The sequence below is a fragment of the Giraffa tippelskirchi genome, chromosome 5 (genome assembly GCF_054371585.1).
Source record: "Giraffa tippelskirchi isolate mGirTip1 chromosome 5, T2T-mGirTip1v1.2.pri, whole genome shotgun sequence".
NCBI lineage: Eukaryota > Metazoa > Chordata > Mammalia > Artiodactyla > Giraffidae > Giraffa > Giraffa tippelskirchi.
In genome coordinates, this window is record NC_137279.1 from 193,358,743 (window position 1) to 193,375,634 (window position 16,892).

The 16,892-nt window shown below is 65.4% G+C and overlaps 1 protein-coding gene across 1 annotated transcript in view; it reads left to right on the plus strand.

Moving 5' to 3' along the window:
* Nucleotides 1–7,530: 7,530 nt before the first annotated feature.
* The window catches only part of CROCC2 (ciliary rootlet coiled-coil, rootletin family member 2), a 56,068-nt gene continuing 46,706 nt past the window's right edge, over nucleotides 7,531–16,892 (plus strand). The window contains 6 exon segments of the mRNA XM_081487031.1: nucleotides 7,531–7,574; nucleotides 7,947–8,412; nucleotides 8,946–9,096; nucleotides 9,848–9,996; nucleotides 12,110–12,216; nucleotides 13,455–13,676. Of these exon segments, the coding sequence (XP_081343157.1) occupies nucleotides 7,531–7,574; nucleotides 7,947–8,412; nucleotides 8,946–9,096; nucleotides 9,848–9,996; nucleotides 12,110–12,216; nucleotides 13,455–13,676 (1,139 nt within the window).

Sequence of the window (16,892 nt, forward strand, 5' to 3'; positions counted from 1 at the left end):
CCGTCCCCCTCCGCTGAGTGCCAGTCCATCTCGTCCACCGCCCCCGTGGCCCTTCTGTGCTCAGAAGCAGGCGCGTCCCAGTCTAATGGCTGTTCCAGTTGCTGCAAAGCGAGTGTTGGCTCCGGGGGCCCCTCGGTGTCCTGCATCCTCCCTTTCATTTTTGGTTTAAGATTCCAAAGTTGGGGGGTGCCTGAGGGGGAGGGGAGGAAGGGAAAGGCACCAGGGGAGGGGAGGAGGTGCCAGCAGGAGGCCTGGGGGGTGGGCACATTGACGGTGTCCATGTTATGCCGCTGTCTCAGCCTCAGGGCCCCCATCTGTACGAGGCTGAGATGGGTGGTCTGGGGGCTTCCCAGAGTGTGGGTGAGGGAGGGCCCATACGTGGGACAAAAGCCGGGAGGGTCTGAGAATGCCAGGGTGTGGCGAAGCCCTGTGTGGACAGCAGCCAGGGCCCCTGCACTCATCAGATGGGCCACGTCCCCCTTCCTGGCTCAGAAATGAGGATGGGGCCCCACGGTCCTCAGTGGAAGTTCGAGTCACCAGCCACCTCTCCCGTATCCCCACATCCTCCACCCCCAGCCCCACACAGACACACACTGGAAGCCCACGTCGCTGCCTCTGCCTCTGCCCAGACACCTGATCTGTGTCCCCTCTGCCTGTTGGACTCTTACTTACCCTTCAAGGTCCAACTCAAATACCACCTCCTCCAGGAAGCCAGTGGGCCCTGGGGACACGGGAGCAAACAAGATCGACTGGACGCTTGCCCTCCCCAGGGTCCTTGATCCGAGTCATTCTTCAGCTAGTGATTCAGACTGTGGACTTGGTTTTCAGTCATTCTGGTGCTGACCTGTGTCCACGAGCCTGCTTATGCGCCGAGCGCCAGTGGGGCTGGGGGCTGGGGGTGCAGGTGCAGAGATGAACGAGACGCTGTCCCCCGCCTTCCCGATGCCTGGTTTCAGGCCTGGCGAGGGCTGCTCCTTTGTTACTACTTGAGGACCACACTACTGACTCAGCTCCTGGGGTAGCGCCCAGGGCCCCAGAGGGCTCACCTGACGCACGGAGACCTGGGCTGGGCGGCCCTGACACGCGCCTGGCGGGGGCCAGGTGTTATCCCGGACACAGAGAAGCTCTTTCTCCTAAGGAAATGGAGCCTGGCAGGCGGCCACCTGGGCCCAGGGCCCTCTGTGCCGCAGGCCAAGCCACAGAAGGAGGGCAAGCAGAACTCCGGGGCTGGATTTGACTGGATGCCCCATCCTCGGGCGTGTTCATCAAGCTGTGCCCAGCCCTGGGGTGCAGGAGGCCCCACAGGAGTGCCCGGGGCAGGAAAGGTGGGAGGGGCAGGGGTGGAGAAGGAGAGTGGGTTGGGGTGGCCCCAGGCTGTACCCCTTTCGTCAAGGCGGGGAGACCCTAGGCCAGCGCTCTGGTGGAGTCCTGCCCACTGGCCACTGGACAGGGTCCAGGGGTCCAGGGCAGGGTCCGGTCCTGACACTGCTACTGCCGCTGTAGATGCACGACCCTGAGCTTCCCTTTCAGGTCGAGACAACAGATATAAATGTGCTGAGAACCCTCGAGGGGCGCCGCCCTTGTCGCTTCACCCTTTTGTCCACAGACACGGGAGCCCCTGCGTTCCTGCCCCTCTGGGTCAGGGCAGGGATCCCAGCCTCCTCCCCGGAGCGGGGCAGCCACAGCTCCTGCAGCGCCCCTCGCGGCCACACGGTGGCACTGTTGCAGCTCCGCCACCGCTGACCCGGCCGGCCGGGCCCCCCACCCGTCGGACACTCTCACTCACCCGGCTCCTGCACCCCTCTCCCGAGGCTGCGGCCTGTGTCCGGGCTGAGCCGAGGTCCCGCCCGGTCTCCCACTCTCGCAGGGTGCCTGGATAGGGCTTCTGGCCGCCCTCCCTGCCTCGCCACTGGGCCTCTCTTGACCCACCTTGGCCCAAGGGGTCTCCGTAACCGGGCTCTGGGTGTGGGGCAGTCTCGCCGCCCTCCGGGAGCCGCGGGGCTCCTTTTGCAAGTCGCCCCCACCTCTGTGGACCTGCGTGCCTGTGCAGCCCCTTGGTTCAGAGGGGCCCCTCGGGGCCCGATGCTGGTCACCAGCAAGGGGGTCAGTGAGCCTGCTCTGCCTGACCTCCCTCTCTGTTCTTCAGCGGCATCTGCCTCTGAGCCCCCTCAAGCCTGTGAAAATGGGGTCCCAGGGAAGCAACCCCCACCCTCCTCGGAGCCACGGCACCCGGGTCCCTGGGACACCCCCCTCCCATTTTCAAAAATGAGAACACAAGGTTATGACGGCAGGTGACATGCCTGGGGCTGGGCAGTGAGCTGGCCGCCGCAGAGCAGGGACCCCCGCCCATCTCTAGAGGGGAGACCCCCTCTGACCCCGAGTGGGCGGACGGGGAGCCCACGTTCCTCAGGGTGGAGGCCCTCCCCGTCCATACAGCCGCAGGCAGAGGGCGGCAGTGATGAAGCAAGAGGTGGCTGCCCCACTGGGCAGGGCCCGCCGCTGGCGTCACACGGGGGCTGTGACCTCCTCGGGGTCATCAGAGGCAGGCTGAGCTGACCGGGAGAAGGCCCTGGGGACACGGGCAAGCTCCACGGCGGGTCTGGGGTCTTCTGGGAGGCTGAGGCCCAGCCCTGCTGTCCCCTCTAACCAGCCGAGATTGCTGCCAGGAGCCTTCTAGAGCTTTCCCAGTGTACTCCAGGTCACTGGAGGACAGCCGACCCCTGGGACAGACCGAAACCTGGAGGTGGCCCCGGCCCGCAGAACTGTGGGTGGAGTCGTGGGGTCCTCCGCGGGCAAGGGGGCGGCTGACCATGGGGTCCAAGCCAAGAGCAGACCCAGGGGCACACCCTGGATGGACGCCCCTCCCACCCCGGGCCCCTCCCCGCCCCCATTGCCTGTGCTGGGGTGGGGGGAGGGGAGGGGAGGAGCGGGGTTGGGGGAGGGCCGGGTGGAGAGGGGGCGGCCCAAGGCCCTCCTCGCACCCCCGCAGCGGCTCCAGCTGGGCCGCGGCCCATCTCAGGCACCCGGCCGCAGCTGGAACCCATTACGCCCCCAGCTCCTCCGGGGACGCCCCGGCTAATAAGTGACCCTCTGTAAATGTTAGGAATGAGTCAAGCCTGTGCCGCGGCTCTTTCCCGTTAGCGCAGGGAGGGCGCGGGGAGGGGGGCCTCGGCTTGGGCCTTCCTGGCCTAGGAGGAGGCTTCCTGGACGTGACCCCTCGGGGAGGGCTGCGGCTCAGCGCCTGCCTGTGGCCCCGCCTTCCTGGAGGACCGGGGAGGCCTTGGTGGTCTTGGCGCCCCCTCCCCGGCTGGGCCCAGAAGGGGCGGCCCGCACCTCCTCCCCTCTCTCAGCTCAGGGAGGCTGCTCAACACCCACTGGTCATGCTGAGGAGTCTGCAGGGAGGTGCAGTGAAGGCACCTCCCCGAGGCCTCACAGGGGACGCAGAGGCCCACAGCAGGGGAAGGAGAGCAGGCTCCCCACTCTCGTGTCCTCACTCCCGGTCCTCACTCCTGAGTCCTCACTCCCACGGTCCTCACTCCCGGATCCTCACTCCCGGGTCCTCACTCCCACGGTCCTCACTCCCAGGTCCTCACTCCTGGGTCCTCAATCCCACGGTGCTCACTCCCACGGTCCTCACTCCTGGGTCCTCACTCCCGGGTCCTCACTCCCACGGTCCTCACTCCCAGGTCCTCACTCCTGGGTCCTCACTCCCACGGTGCTCACTCTCAGGTCCTCACTCCCACGGTCCTCACTCCCATGGTCCTCAGTTCGTGGTCTCACTCCCATGATCCTCACTCCCAGGTCTTCACTCCCACAGTCCTTACTCCTGGGGTCCTCACTCCCACAGTGCTAACTCCCACGGTCCTCATTCACAGGGTCCTCACTCCCACTGTGCTCACTCCCAGGTCCTCACTCCCGGGTCCTCACTCCCACGGTGCTCACTCCCGAGTCCTCACTCCCACGGTCCTCACTCCCACGGTCCTCACTCCCAGATCCTCACTCCCACGGTGCTCACTCCCGAGTCCTCACTCCCATGGTCCTCACTCCCAGGTCCTCACTCCCACAGTGCTCACTCCCGAGTCCTCACTCCCACGGTCCTCACTCCCACGGTCCTCACTCCCACGGTCCTTACTCCCAGATCCTCACTCCCACAGTGCTCACTCCCGAGTCCTCACTCCCACGGTCCTCACTCCCACGGTGCTCACTCCCACGGTCCTCACTCCCGGGTCCTCACTCCCACGGTCCTCACTCCCACGGTCCTCACTCCCAGATCCTCACTCCCACAGTGCTCACTCCCATGGTCCTCACTCCCAGATCCTCACTCCCACGGTGCTCACTCCCACGGTCCTCACTCCCACGGTCCTCACTCCCACGGTCCTCACTCCCACGGTGCTCACTCCCGAGTCCTCACTCCCACGGTCCTCACTCCCACGGTCCTTACTCCCAGATCCTCACTCCCACAGTGCTCACTCCCGAGTCCTCACTCCCATGGTCCTCACTCCCACGGTCCTCACTCCCACGGTCCTTACTCCCAGATCCTCACTCCCACAGTGCTCACTCCCGAGTCCTCACTCCCACGGTCCTCACTCCCACGGTGCTCACTCCCACGGTCCTCACTCCTGGGTCCTCACTCCCACGGTCCTCACTCCCACAGTCCTCACTCCCGGGTCTTCACTCCCACGGTACAGACTCCCACGGTCCTCACTGCCATGGTGCTCACTCCCGAGTCCTCACTCCCACGGTCCTCACTCCCACAGTGCTCACTCCCACGGTCCTCACTCCCACGGTGCTCACTCCCACGGTCCTCACTCCCACGGTGCTCAATCCCGGGGCCTCACTCCCGGCTCCTCACTCACACAGTGCTCACTCCCACGGTCCTCACTCCCACGGTCCTCACTCCCACGGTCCTCACTCCCACGGTGCTCACTCCCGGGTCCTCACTCCCACGGTCCTCACTCCCGGGTCCTCACTCCCACGGTCCTCACTCCCACGGTCCTCACTCCCACGGTGCTCACTCCCGAGTCCTCACTCCCACGGTCCTCACTCCCACGGTCCTCACTCCCAGATCCTCACTCCCACGGTGCTCACTCCCGAATCCTCACTCCCACGGTCCTCACTCCCACGGTGCTCACTCCCGAGTCCTCACTCCCACGGTCCTCACTCCCACGGTCCTCACTCCCACGGTGCTCACTCCCGAGTCCTCACTCCCACGGTCCTCACTCCCACGGTCCTCACTCCCACGGTGCTCACTCCCGGGTCCTCACTCCCACGGTCCTCACTCCCGGGTCCTCACTCCCACAGTCCTCACTCCCGGGTCCTCACTCCCACGGTCCTCACTCCCACAGTGCTCACTCCCGGGTCCTCACTCCCGGCTCCTCACTCACACAGTGCTCACTCCCACGGTCCTCACTCCCACGGTGCTCACTCCCGAGTCCTCACTCCCACGGTGCTCACTCCCGAGTCCTCAGTCCCACGGTCCTCACTCCCAGATCCTCACTCCCACGGTCCTCACTCCCGGGACCTCACTCCCGGGTCCTCACTCACACAGTGCTCACTCCCACGGTGCTCACTCCCACGGTCCTCAGTCCCACGGTCCTCACTCCCGAGTCCACACTCCTACGGTCCTCACTCCCACTGTGCTCACTCCCGAGTCCTCACTCCCACGGTCCTCACTCCCACGGTGCTCACTCCCACGGTGCTCACTCCCGGGTCCTCACTCCCACGGTCCTCACTCCCACGGTGCTCACTCCCGAGTCCTCACTCCCACGGTCCTCACTCCCGTGGTCCTCACTCCCAGATCCTCACTCCCACGGTGCTCACTCCTGAGTCCTCACTCCCACGGTCCTCACTCCCACAGTCCTCACTCCCAGATCCTCACTCCCACGGTGCTCACTCCCGAGTTCTCACTCCCATGGTCCTCACTCCCACAGTGCTCACTCCCGGGTCCTCACTCCCGGCTCCTCACTCACACAGTGCTCACTCCCACGGTCCTCACTCCCACGGTCCTCCCTCCCACGGTGCTCACTCACACAGTGCTGACTCCCACGGTCCTCACTCCCACGGTCCTCACTCCCAGATCCTCACTCCCACGGTGCTCACTCCCGAGTCCTCACTCCCACGGTCCTCACTCCCGGGTCCTCACTCCCGGGTCCTCACTCACACAGTGCTCACTCCCACGGTGCTCACTCCCACGGTCCTCAGTCCCACTGTCCTCACTCCCACGGTCCTCACTCCCACGGTCCTCCCTCCCACGGTGCTCACTCACACAGTGCTGACTCCCACGGTCCTCACTCCCACGGTCCTCACTCCCAGATCCTCACTCCCACGGTGCTCACTCCCGAGTCCTCACTCCCACGGTCCTCACTCCCGGGTCCTCACTCCCGGGTCCTCACTCACACAGTGCTCACTCCCACGGTGCTCACTCCCACTGTCCTCAGTCCCACTGTCCTCACTCCCGAGTCCTCACTCCCACGGTCCTCACTCCCACGGTGCTCACTCCCGAGTCCTCCCTCCACGGTTCTCAGTCCCACGGTCCTCACTCCCACGGTGCTCACTCCCACGGTGCTCACTCCCACGGTGCTCACTCCCACGGTGCTCACTCCCGGGTCCTCACTCCCACGGTCCTCACTCCCAGATCCTCACTCCCACGGTCCTCACTCCCGAGTCCTCACTCCCACGGTACTCACTCCCATGGTGCTCACTCCCGAGTCCTCACTCCCACGGTCCTCAGTCCCACGGTGCTCACTCCCACGGTCCTCACTCCCACAGTCCTCACTCCCACGGTCCTCACTGCCACGGTGCTCACTCCCGAGTCCTCACTCCCACGGTCCTCACTCCCACGGTCCTCACTCCCAGATCCTCACTCCCACGGTCCTCACTCCCAGATCCTCACTCCCACGGTCCTCACTCCCGAGTCCTCACTCCCACGGTCCTCACTCCCACAGTGCTCACTCCCACGGTCCTCACTCCCACGGTGCTCACTCCCACGGTCCTCACTCCCACGGTGCTCACTCCCGGGGCCTCACTCCCGGGTCCTCACTCCCACGGTCCTCACTCCCACGGTGCTCACTCCCGAGTCCTCACTCCCACGGTCCTCCCTCCCACGGTCCTCACTCCCACGGTGCTCACTCCCACGGTCCTCACTCCCACGGTGCTCACTCCCGGGTCCTCACTCCCACAGTCCTCACACCCGGGTCCTCACTCCCACGGTCCTCATTCTGACAGTGCTCACCCCCGAGTCCTCACTCCCACGGTCCTCACTCCCACGGTGCTGACTCCCACGGTCCTCACTCCCACGGTCGTCACTCCCGGGTCCTCACTCCCACGGTGCTCACTGCCGAGTCCTCACTCCCACGGTGCTCACTCCCACGGTGCTCACTCCCACGGTCCTCACTCCCGGGTCCTCATTCCCACGGTGCTCACTCCGGGTCTCACTCCAAGTCTCACTCCGGGGCCGGGAGGCAGCACTGGCTCAGTGTCTGCGGGTCCCTGAGCTGCTGTGGGCGGGTCAGGGCTTCACAGGTGTCGCGCATGAGCTCGGGTCCTGGGGTGATCCCGGTCCCTCTGGAGCTGATGTAGAGGAGAAGGCCTTCTGTCCGGGCAGATGTGAGCAGAAGAGACCTGGCTGGGGTCCCACGGGCTTGGGTCAGGCTGAGCTTGTACCAGGCATGGTGGGAGGGCAGGGCTGAGCCCAGGAAGCCTCCGTCCTAGCAGCCTGGGCTGAGGGCAGAGCCAAGTGGGGGGCGGTAGGGTGTCTCAGCCTCACGAGGGTCTTCAGGGAGGGTAGAGGGGGTGAGGACAGGCAGGTAGAGGCTGCACAGCGGTCACACACCACGCCCTGGATGGAGGGAGCCTTGGTGAGTCTCGGGGTGAGGGTCTCGGGACGCTGGGGGACAGGGCACTGGGCCCCTCGGGGGTGATGAGGGGACCCTGGTCTGTCGCTCTAGAGCCCCCGGAGTGGACATCCACCGCCAGTTCCTCCCTCAGCACTTCACTCACGGCCTGAACCTCACGGGGCACGCAGCAGGGCCGGTGGGCAGCCGGGCACGTCCTGACCCCGGGCAATCCCTCTCGCTGCCCTCTCACATCCGGAGCGCTCACGTCGCTTCAGAATTGGCTGCCTCGGCCCCCAGCATTCACACGTCCTCCCTGCAGTTGGTGCCGGGATCAGCCCCAGTGCAAAGGCCCTGCCCTGCCCTGGGCTCTGGAGATCACCCAGGCCCCCCCGGAGGGCCACCTTCCCGCATCCAGGAACCCACAGGGCCGAGGCCAAGTGCCAGCCAGCGCCTGGGAGCCTGGGACCAGCCTCTGGGGATCCGGAACCCTGAGTCTCCTACTGCTCCCAGGCCTGTTCGGAGCACTTCTGCAGCCACGCAGCTGCTCTGGAGGGCCAGGCTGGAGGCCATGCCCACTGTGCCCACACTGCCCCTCCCTTGGTCCTGCCCCGCCTGTCCTCGGGCTCCCGCAGCCCCTCCCTGTGGACAGTGCAGCCTGCCTCATCCTCCAGGAAGCTGTGTGGGTGCAACCTTGGTCCTGCTACCGGTTGCCAGCCCCTCTGTCCACAGGGCCCTGGGCCTGCTGGGTGGGGTTCAGACCTCTCTCTGCCAACATCCACTGTGAAAACTGGGGGACCGCCTGCTCCAGGGGCGCCAAAGGCGAGGGCTCTGCCTCCCAGCATCCCAGGAGAGACCCAGGGTGGAGGTCAGGGCAGCCCTGCAGGGGCACGCTAAGCCTGGGCTAGGAGCTCCCTGAGCACTCTCCCTTCCTCACCTGAGCTCGGAGTGGCCCCAGGATGGGCAGGACTCCCGCCCCCTTCACAGGTGGCCTCAGGGGACCTGAGCCTCACCCGGTCCTCCCCAGGGCCCTGACTCCGGTGGATTCATGGGGGTCTGGCGGCAGTGCCGGGACCTGCCGGCCCCAGGGGTCTCTCGGCGCATGTCTTTCAGAAGCTGGAGGACACCGTCCTGAGCCCCGCGGCCAGCAGAGAAGACCGGGCACTGACTGTGCGCGGGGGGCGCTGGCGGGCCTCCCCCACCCCAGTGCCTGCCCGCATCCGTGAGATTGTGGCTGGCAGCCTGGCCGAGGGGCCTCCCCAAGGTGAGGGGTGCCCCAGGGAGGCTGCAGGGCGGTCGTGGGAGTCCAGCCCCAGGGACCCCAGCCCTCCTGTGCCCCGGCCCGGCTGCCCCTCCTGGCTTGTCACCGTCCCCTGTGCTAGGGTGAGACCCACACCCTCACACAGAGTCACCCACGAGCCAGAAGCTAATCCTCACAGCGTGCTCACCCCTGAGCCGCGGAGATCATCCCCACCCAGTGTGCGTTTCTGTTTGTGACATGCTTGCGACTGCCGGTCTGTCTCACCTGTTTGCTTCTCACTGGTTGCATGAGAACCCTAAAGGCTGGCGCTCAGAAGGCGCAGGGGCGGAATGGCGCCCCTCCCACCGGCCTGGCCCCAGCCGTGCTCCTGACCCCTCGTGCGGGGGTCCTAGAGACCACTTTCGGTAGTGAGGACCTCTCCAGCCTCCGAGAGGAGCCAGGGGCCTCGCTGCGTGGGTTAAGGAACAAGAGAGCCCCTGCATGCTGAGACCAGCACCTCCTACTCAGGGGGACGGGACCCTGCGGCCCTGAATCAGCGGTTCTCAAACCCAGCAGGGGTGGGGGTGCCCAGCGTCCAGGCCGCCCCCACAAGCCCTCCGCTGTGCTGGTTTGGGCCGCCCTGGGGTGAGATGTGAGTGGGCACGTGCCCACCCAGAGGAGGGGAGGCACCACTCCCCCGCACCGGGGGCCCCTGGGCCAGGGCGGACAAGGGGTCTGGCCCGGCCACAGGCCGACCCTGCTGCTGTGCCTGCAGGGCTGCGGGAGCCCCCAGCCGCCCCGGGCCCTGGGCCGGAGGAGCACGCGCTCCTGCAGGAGGAGCTGTCCCGGCTGGAGGACCTGCTGGCCCAGGCGGGCGCCGAGCGGGACGAGATGGCTGGCAGGTACCACGCGGTCAGCGAGCGGGTGAGTGCTCAGGGCGCCTGGCATTGCGGCCTGGGGTGACCCACGGGCCTGCCAGCGAGGGGACAACAGTGGCCAGACACGGCCACACCCTGGGCAGCAGAGAGAGAAACTGAGGCTGGAGTGGGCAGGTGAGGCAGGACAGGTGCCTAGGGGTCCGACCTGGCTAGGCAATGACTTGTGCCCACCTGCCCAGAGCCCCGGGGGGCAGCTGGGACAGTCCCGACCCGTAGGGCCAGCGCTCTGCCCAGCACGAGCACATGGACACACCTCTGCGGGGAGGCGGGCAGGCTGGAAGGAGCTGACTGCACTCCGGCCTCGCCCCTAACAGCCGAGGGGGACAGACAGGCCCTGGGCACACCCTCAGTGCCGTCGGCGGCCACAGGGCCTGCCAGGGTGACCGGCTGCAGCAAGAGGCCGTTCGGCCACAACGCGTGCGGCCGGGAGGGCCTCCGGTGTGCAGGCGGAGAACTTGAGGCAGACAAGAGACGGGGGTCACTGGGCAGAACCTGTCTCACGTCCACCAGCCCAAGTCGTGACGGCCTCTGAGCAGGATGGGGCAGGGTGCCCGGCCCACAGCAGGGATGCTCAGAGCCCCTGTGTCTGCACAGCCACCCCCCTGCTCTATGCAGCGGGACAGACAACCCCAGATGAAGGAACGGGCTCTCGGCAGGTCCCAGCATGCAAGGCCACACTGCGGGCTGAGACCTGACCCAGTCCGGCCCTTTCTCTGGTGTGACCAGTGACGGGGGCTGAATGCCTGATGGCCCCAGCTGGCCACATCTCCTCGAGGGTCCTAAGGGCTTCCTGGGGTCGGCGGTGTGCCCAGCCCCACGAAGGGCCCCCCCGGACCCCTGGCCTCACCCCCAGCCCCACGAAGGGGCCCCCCGGACCCCTGTCCTCACCCCTAGCCCCACAAAGGGCCCCCTCGGACCCCCGCCCTCACCCCCAGCCCCACAAAGGGGCCCCCCACCCCTGTCCTCACCCCCAGCCCCACGAAGGCCCCCCCGGCCCCCTGTCCTCACCCCCAGCCCCCACCCCCCCAGGGAGCTCCACGGGCAGGACTGGCGGGGCGGGAGCACTGGGTGAGCTCGCCGCCCTCCCCCTCCCCGGCCCCGCGTGGAGCTGGGGGTGGGGGCGTCTTCCTAGCACAGGGTGGGGAGATGTTGGGAACAGGAGGCCGGTGGGAATAGAAGCCACAGAAGCCCTGCAGCCAGATTAGGAAACCGAGTGAGTCAGTGAGATCCCAGTTCCAGGCCACGCCCGCCCCCCCGCAGGCGTCCAGCACCCCTCATGGACACCACGGAGGAGCCTAGTCTCCCCGAGTGCCCCCAGGGAGGCGGGCGGGGCAGCATGGGGCTGGCCGTGACTGCTTCATGGGCATCTGTCTCCTTCCTTGGTGGGTCCCCCAGCCCCACCGCGGGCCTCAGGGGAGCTGTGCCCTCCCTGCCTCACCCACCTGCTTCCTCAGCCCCAGGCCCCGCTGCAGGTGGGCCCCCAGTTCTCCTGGTCTTCCTGTCTCAGCCACCCACCAGCCAGCCCCCTGGACCTGCTGCAGCCCCTCCTTGGACCCCCAGAACGTGCTCTGGGTGGCAGATCCGGGTGGCGCCCCTGGCACCTCAGAGCGAGGTTCCCATCTGCTCAGCCCTGCAGGCTCGCCGGTGGTCTGGCCCAGTTCAGAGGGCTTCCCTGCCGCCAGACCCACCTATGGGCTGCAGGCCCACCTACTGTGGGGTGGCCTCCACCCCTGCTGGATGAAGGGCTAGGGGCAGACAGAAGTTCAAGCACAGGCAGAAGGGGCGGGGTGGGACCCCACGCACACTCACTGCTGTGCGGGTGACCGCAGACCGGCTCCGCATCCCCTCACGTGGCCTGACCGGCTGTGGGGCCTCCTCAGCTGGCTGTAGCACGAGGCATGGGGTCGCCGTGGGGACGGCTGCCGGCCTGACCCCTCTGACCACACCCTGTTCGACCGCACCCCTGATCTCAGCCTGACCCCCGCCCCAGCTGGAGGCCCCCAGAGCCTTCCCACCGTCCCGGGGAGGGTGCTGTGCCTAAGCCATCCGGCCCACGGGGCTTGGAAGCAGCCGGCCAGGCGGGTCAATGCCCTCTCCAGCTGCAGGCCCGGCTGGAGGCCACCACGGCCCAGCTGCGGAGGTCGGAGCTGGAGCATAGCGTGGACCTGGAGGAGGCCCTGGGCCGTCTGGAGGCGGCCGAGCAGAGGTGAGGCCGGACGGGCACGGCCGGCAGGGCTGCAGGGAGCCCGCTGGCAGGGCAGGTTCCCGGGGCCAGAGTGACCCCGAGTCAGAGCAGGGGGTGCAGAGCAGGGCAGGGTGGGGGCCACACCCCTGGGCCTCAGTCTGCTCCCTGGGGTGCCACCCCCTGCCCCCAACACCAGCTGGGGCTGGGGCTCTGGCCCGTGCTCTGGGCAGGTCACCGGAGCTGCCCGTGGGCCTTGGTTGGCCTGGCCAGTCCTGGGGTGTCTCTGGGGTCCTCCCCCAATCCCACTCTTCTTCCCACTCTAGCCCTGACCCCTAGGCCCCTTTGCCTTCAAGCCGCTCTGCAGTCATGACCCGGCTCATTTGCGCAATGTGGGTAATTGTATGTCACCCCCGGCCCCCCAGAGGGAGCCCCAAGCCCCAGGACATGTCCCTGAAGGGAAGAGCATTTCGCCAGGTCCCTGCCGAGGAGAGCGGGAGGGGCTGGGCCCCCAACGCGGCTCTGTCTCCAGACCCGGGAAGGTGCTTCCCAGACTTGGTTCCTCCTCAGGGACACTCACAAAGGATCAGTGCTGAGAAGTGTCTTGAAAACCAGTTTTGGAGAAGTGGGGCAGTAGGGGCAGGGGCTGCAGAAAAATAAACCTGCAGGAGGCTGATGCCCGCAGAGCAGAGAGGAGCAGAGAAGTCCCCGCGGCCTTGCAGCCTGGCCGGGAAGTGCGGGCTCTGAAGGATTTGGGGTCCCCCCCTGAAGCCACACACAGGCCTGCCTTGAGGGGAGAGGCCCACAGTCACAGAGGGGCTGCCCCCTCCCCGGGGCACACATGACCCCTCTGCCCCACCCTGCCCCATGACAGGGACGTGCCTCCCTCCCAGCCCTGGTTCCCTCAGCTGGGGCTCCCAAGCCCTGACCCTCTTGCTGGTCTTGGGGTTCACCTCTGCACCCTGGAGTGAAGAGCCAGCCGTAGCTGTGAGGGCAGAGCCAGGGGAGCTCGGGTGAGGAAGAAGGAATGACAGATATGTCGGGGGGGGGGTGGGCGGGCTGCCAGAAGGGGACCTAGGGGCAGGCCTCCGCTTCCCGTCCACGGGGATCCACTGCAGGTGGTCAGCACCACTTAGGGACTGCGGGGCTGCACAGTCGAGTTGGGGTCGTCTGGGCCCGGGAGGTTTGGGGCCTGGGGTCCGAGCGCGTCTGTGAGGGGGCCGCCCGCCTACTGTCGTGGTGCCCCGTCCCTGCCCGTCCAGGAACACCAGCCTCTCTGAGGTGAACGCCCTCCTGCGGGAACAGCTGGAGCACATGAGGAAGGCCAATGACAGGCTGGCCGAGGAGCTGGCCAGGATGACCGGCAGCGTGCTCCGTCTGCGGGCCAAGCTGGAGCTGCGGGAGTCACAGCGCCAGACCCACAGAGAGGTGCTCCCCGGCTCCTGCCTGTGGGCAGGGGACACCCTGTTTGGTGCCCGCGGCTGGTATGGGGGTGGGCAGCAGGGACCAGGAGGGGGTGAGCTGGCGGCAGCCTCCCGCCACACCATGGCCCCCGCTCGGCCTGGCCACAGCCGTCTGCGGAGTAGGGGACACCAGGTGGGAAGCCCCCCGCTTTGAGAGAAGGAGCCCATGGCCGGACTGGGAAGTAGGGTGAGGGCTGAGCCCCGGCCCCAGTGTGGCCGACCTGTGCCAGAGGGAGGCGTCTCCATGGGCCAGACTCCAGGCCAGCAGGGGCCCCGCGGCCTCTTCCGAAACCCTCAGCCCTGGGTAGGGTCAGGGCACGGGGCTCCGGCCTCAGTCTCCCTGCAGGGGTGATGCCGTGTGGACCATGCGGGGTGGTTGCCAGCTGCAGGACACGCAGTGTGAAGTAGGTAGGACATGAGACAGTCAGCTGTGCCTGCGCCTGGCGGCACCTTCCCTGATCTGCTCTGGATGCCCCCAGGCCCCCCCAGAGCCTGCCAGCGGCCTCCAGGGCAGGATTTCTCCCCGGCTGTCGGGCAGAGGCTGAGGTGGTCCCCGGGCCCCGGCCTCAGGCCGACCCTGCACAGGGGTCCCTCAGACAAACCCACCGCAGAGGGGCCATCTCGGCTCTTTCCAAATGGACCTGGGGGAGCAGGGGCTACCCCCGCTGTGTGGACACGGCCCCTCCTGCAAGACCGCTGTCCTGGGACAGGAGGGTGCCAGACGGGCGTGGGGAGAAGGCACGGCCTTTCTGATTAGATCAGTCCTCACAGGGCGCTGGGCTGCCGCGGGGCCGGTGAGAGGGGCCGGACACCTCACCCCCAGCCTCAGCTGGACGGCAGAACAGACACCCCGGAGGCAGACCTTGGGTCCAGTCTGCACCACCGATCAAGGCTCCTTACACCCCCTGGCCTTGAATGCCACTCCCACTTGCTGGCGGCTGTTTCTCTCAGCACCTTAGCGACGTCCTGGCTTCCAGCCCACCAACACCAGCCGATCCCTGACTCCTGTGGGGGTCATTGTGCTCTGGCCACTGGGGGTTCTCTGCTGTGACTTCCTGTGACCGCCAGCTGCAGATTTCTGTTTATTCTGCTTCCGCTTATCAGGGTTCCTTCTCTCCTTGTTTGGGGGAGCTGCTGCGCTGTCTCCCACAGTTGCCCAAGTCCCACTTCCCCCCTTCCCTCCCCCTCCCCTCCCCTCCCCTCCCCCCTTCCCCTCCCCCCTCCCCTCCCCTCCCCCCCTTCCCCTCCCCCCCCCCTGCCCCATGCACCTCACCCTTTCTGGGCTCCCTCCTACGCTCCCTACTTATCGCCCTGGACTGCGTCATAGGTAATTTTTTCAAGTCCACCCTGCTGCTCATCAAGTTTTCTCTCCTGGTGTCCAGTCTCTGTTAAAACTGCCTATTCGGCTTAACTTCTAATACTATATTTTTCATCTTTAAAACTTCTGACTTTTATTCCCTTTTCTGCATATCTTAGTCTCATATTTTTAAGCCTCTATTGTGTTGTTGATGCATGCTAGAAAACAGTTATTTTGCAGTCTGTTTCTGATGTTCTAATATCTGAACTCCTTCAAGGTCTTAGTTTATTGTTTCTGCTGGTTCTTGATCATGGTGCTGGGTTTCTTTGTGTCTTTGGTGGTTTTCTAATTTCTTCAGCTAAGAGCTGTGTAGTATCCTTGGAACTCTGAAAATTCTTTGAAACCTGGAATGAACATGATACGTTCCAAAAAAGATTTTCATTTGCTTCAGGCAGATTCTAGGGACTCTGATAATCTTTGGGGCCACATGGAAGTAAATTTTCAGCTTTAATTTACTGTTTTTTAAAACCACCCAGGTTTTGTGAATCTAGGCTGAAAACTGCACCAAGGCTAACTCATGGTTCCAAATCCAAATCTCCAAGATTTTTCCTTCCCGTCTTGGTCCCTCCAGGCTGCTGGAGCAGAAATACCCCAGCCCCGGGCTCATAAACAAACATTTCCCACAGCTCTAGAGGCTGGAAGCCCAAGATCAAGGTGCCAGCCCCTTCAGTGGCTGGTGAGGATGAGGACCACTGTCTGAATCACAGATGACACCTCTGGCTATCCGCTCAAAAGGCAGAAGGGAGGGAGAGTTCGCGGGGCCCCTTTTCTAAGGGCACCAACGCCCTTCATAGGGGTGGAGCTGAAAAGCCCCACCTCCAGATACCATCACGTGGTTGATTAGGGTTCAACATGTGAACTGCGGGGGACACTGCCCCTCCTACAGTGTGTGCATGTCTGTGTGTGTGAGTGTGTGCTGATTCACCATCCACTGCACCTCCTTACAGCGCCTGCATGCAAGTGTGTGTGTGCGTGTGTGTGTGCATGAGTGTGTGTGTGTAGGGGCATGTGTGTGCTGATTCACCATCCACTGCACCTCCTTACAGTCCCTGCAGGCTGGTGTGTGTGTGTGTGTGTATCTGTGTGTGTGTGCACGCTGGTTCCCTGTCCACTGCACCTGCTTACATCCCCTGCAGGCAGGAGTGTATGTGTATGCGTGTGTGTGCAGGTCTGCCTGCCTCCAGCATACCTTGCTTGGAGTGCAGCTTGGGGGGTCACTCCTATAGGTGAGTAGACTCCCCCTTGGGGGGACCCAGGCTTTACCCTCTGTCCTCGAAGCCCCTGTGATGAAAGAAACAAGTTCAAGTTGCTGTTTGGAAAGTCACTCTTTACCTGTCCCTGGCCTGCATGTCCCTTTCCATGCTGGCTGTCCAGCCTCGCTTCCAGAAGCTGTGGAGTCTGGCGTATCCTGTATTTCTGTCAGTGTTGGGCAGGCGGGCCCGGGTGTCCACCCCTCCGTGTCACCAGGGCTCTTGATGACCACAGTGGGCTTGGGGCATGTACACAAGGCTCTGGGCCAGGACCAGGGGCACTCCCGGAGATGGTGCACTGCAGGGGGCATTTGGGTTCATGGGAGGACCTCAGGTGGGGGTCAAGGAGGGGGCTCAGCAAAGACCTCGTGAAGGAGAGGGTGGAGGTGCGGGTCTGGAGCCAGAGGGCCTTCGGTGAAAGCACTTTGTCTGAGCAACATGGAAGAACACTGGGCCTCCACCAGGTGGAGGGGCTGTGGGAGCCTGGGGACCTGGCCTCTGAGCTCAGCTTTTGGACCGGCCCGGCTCAGAGGCTGGGACTCTGGGTCTGGGCTTCGGCGTGCTTCCCTGCAAAGCTGGCCTCGCTGACCACACAGGGCTCCATCCTGCTGCCTCAACTCTCGCCCATGC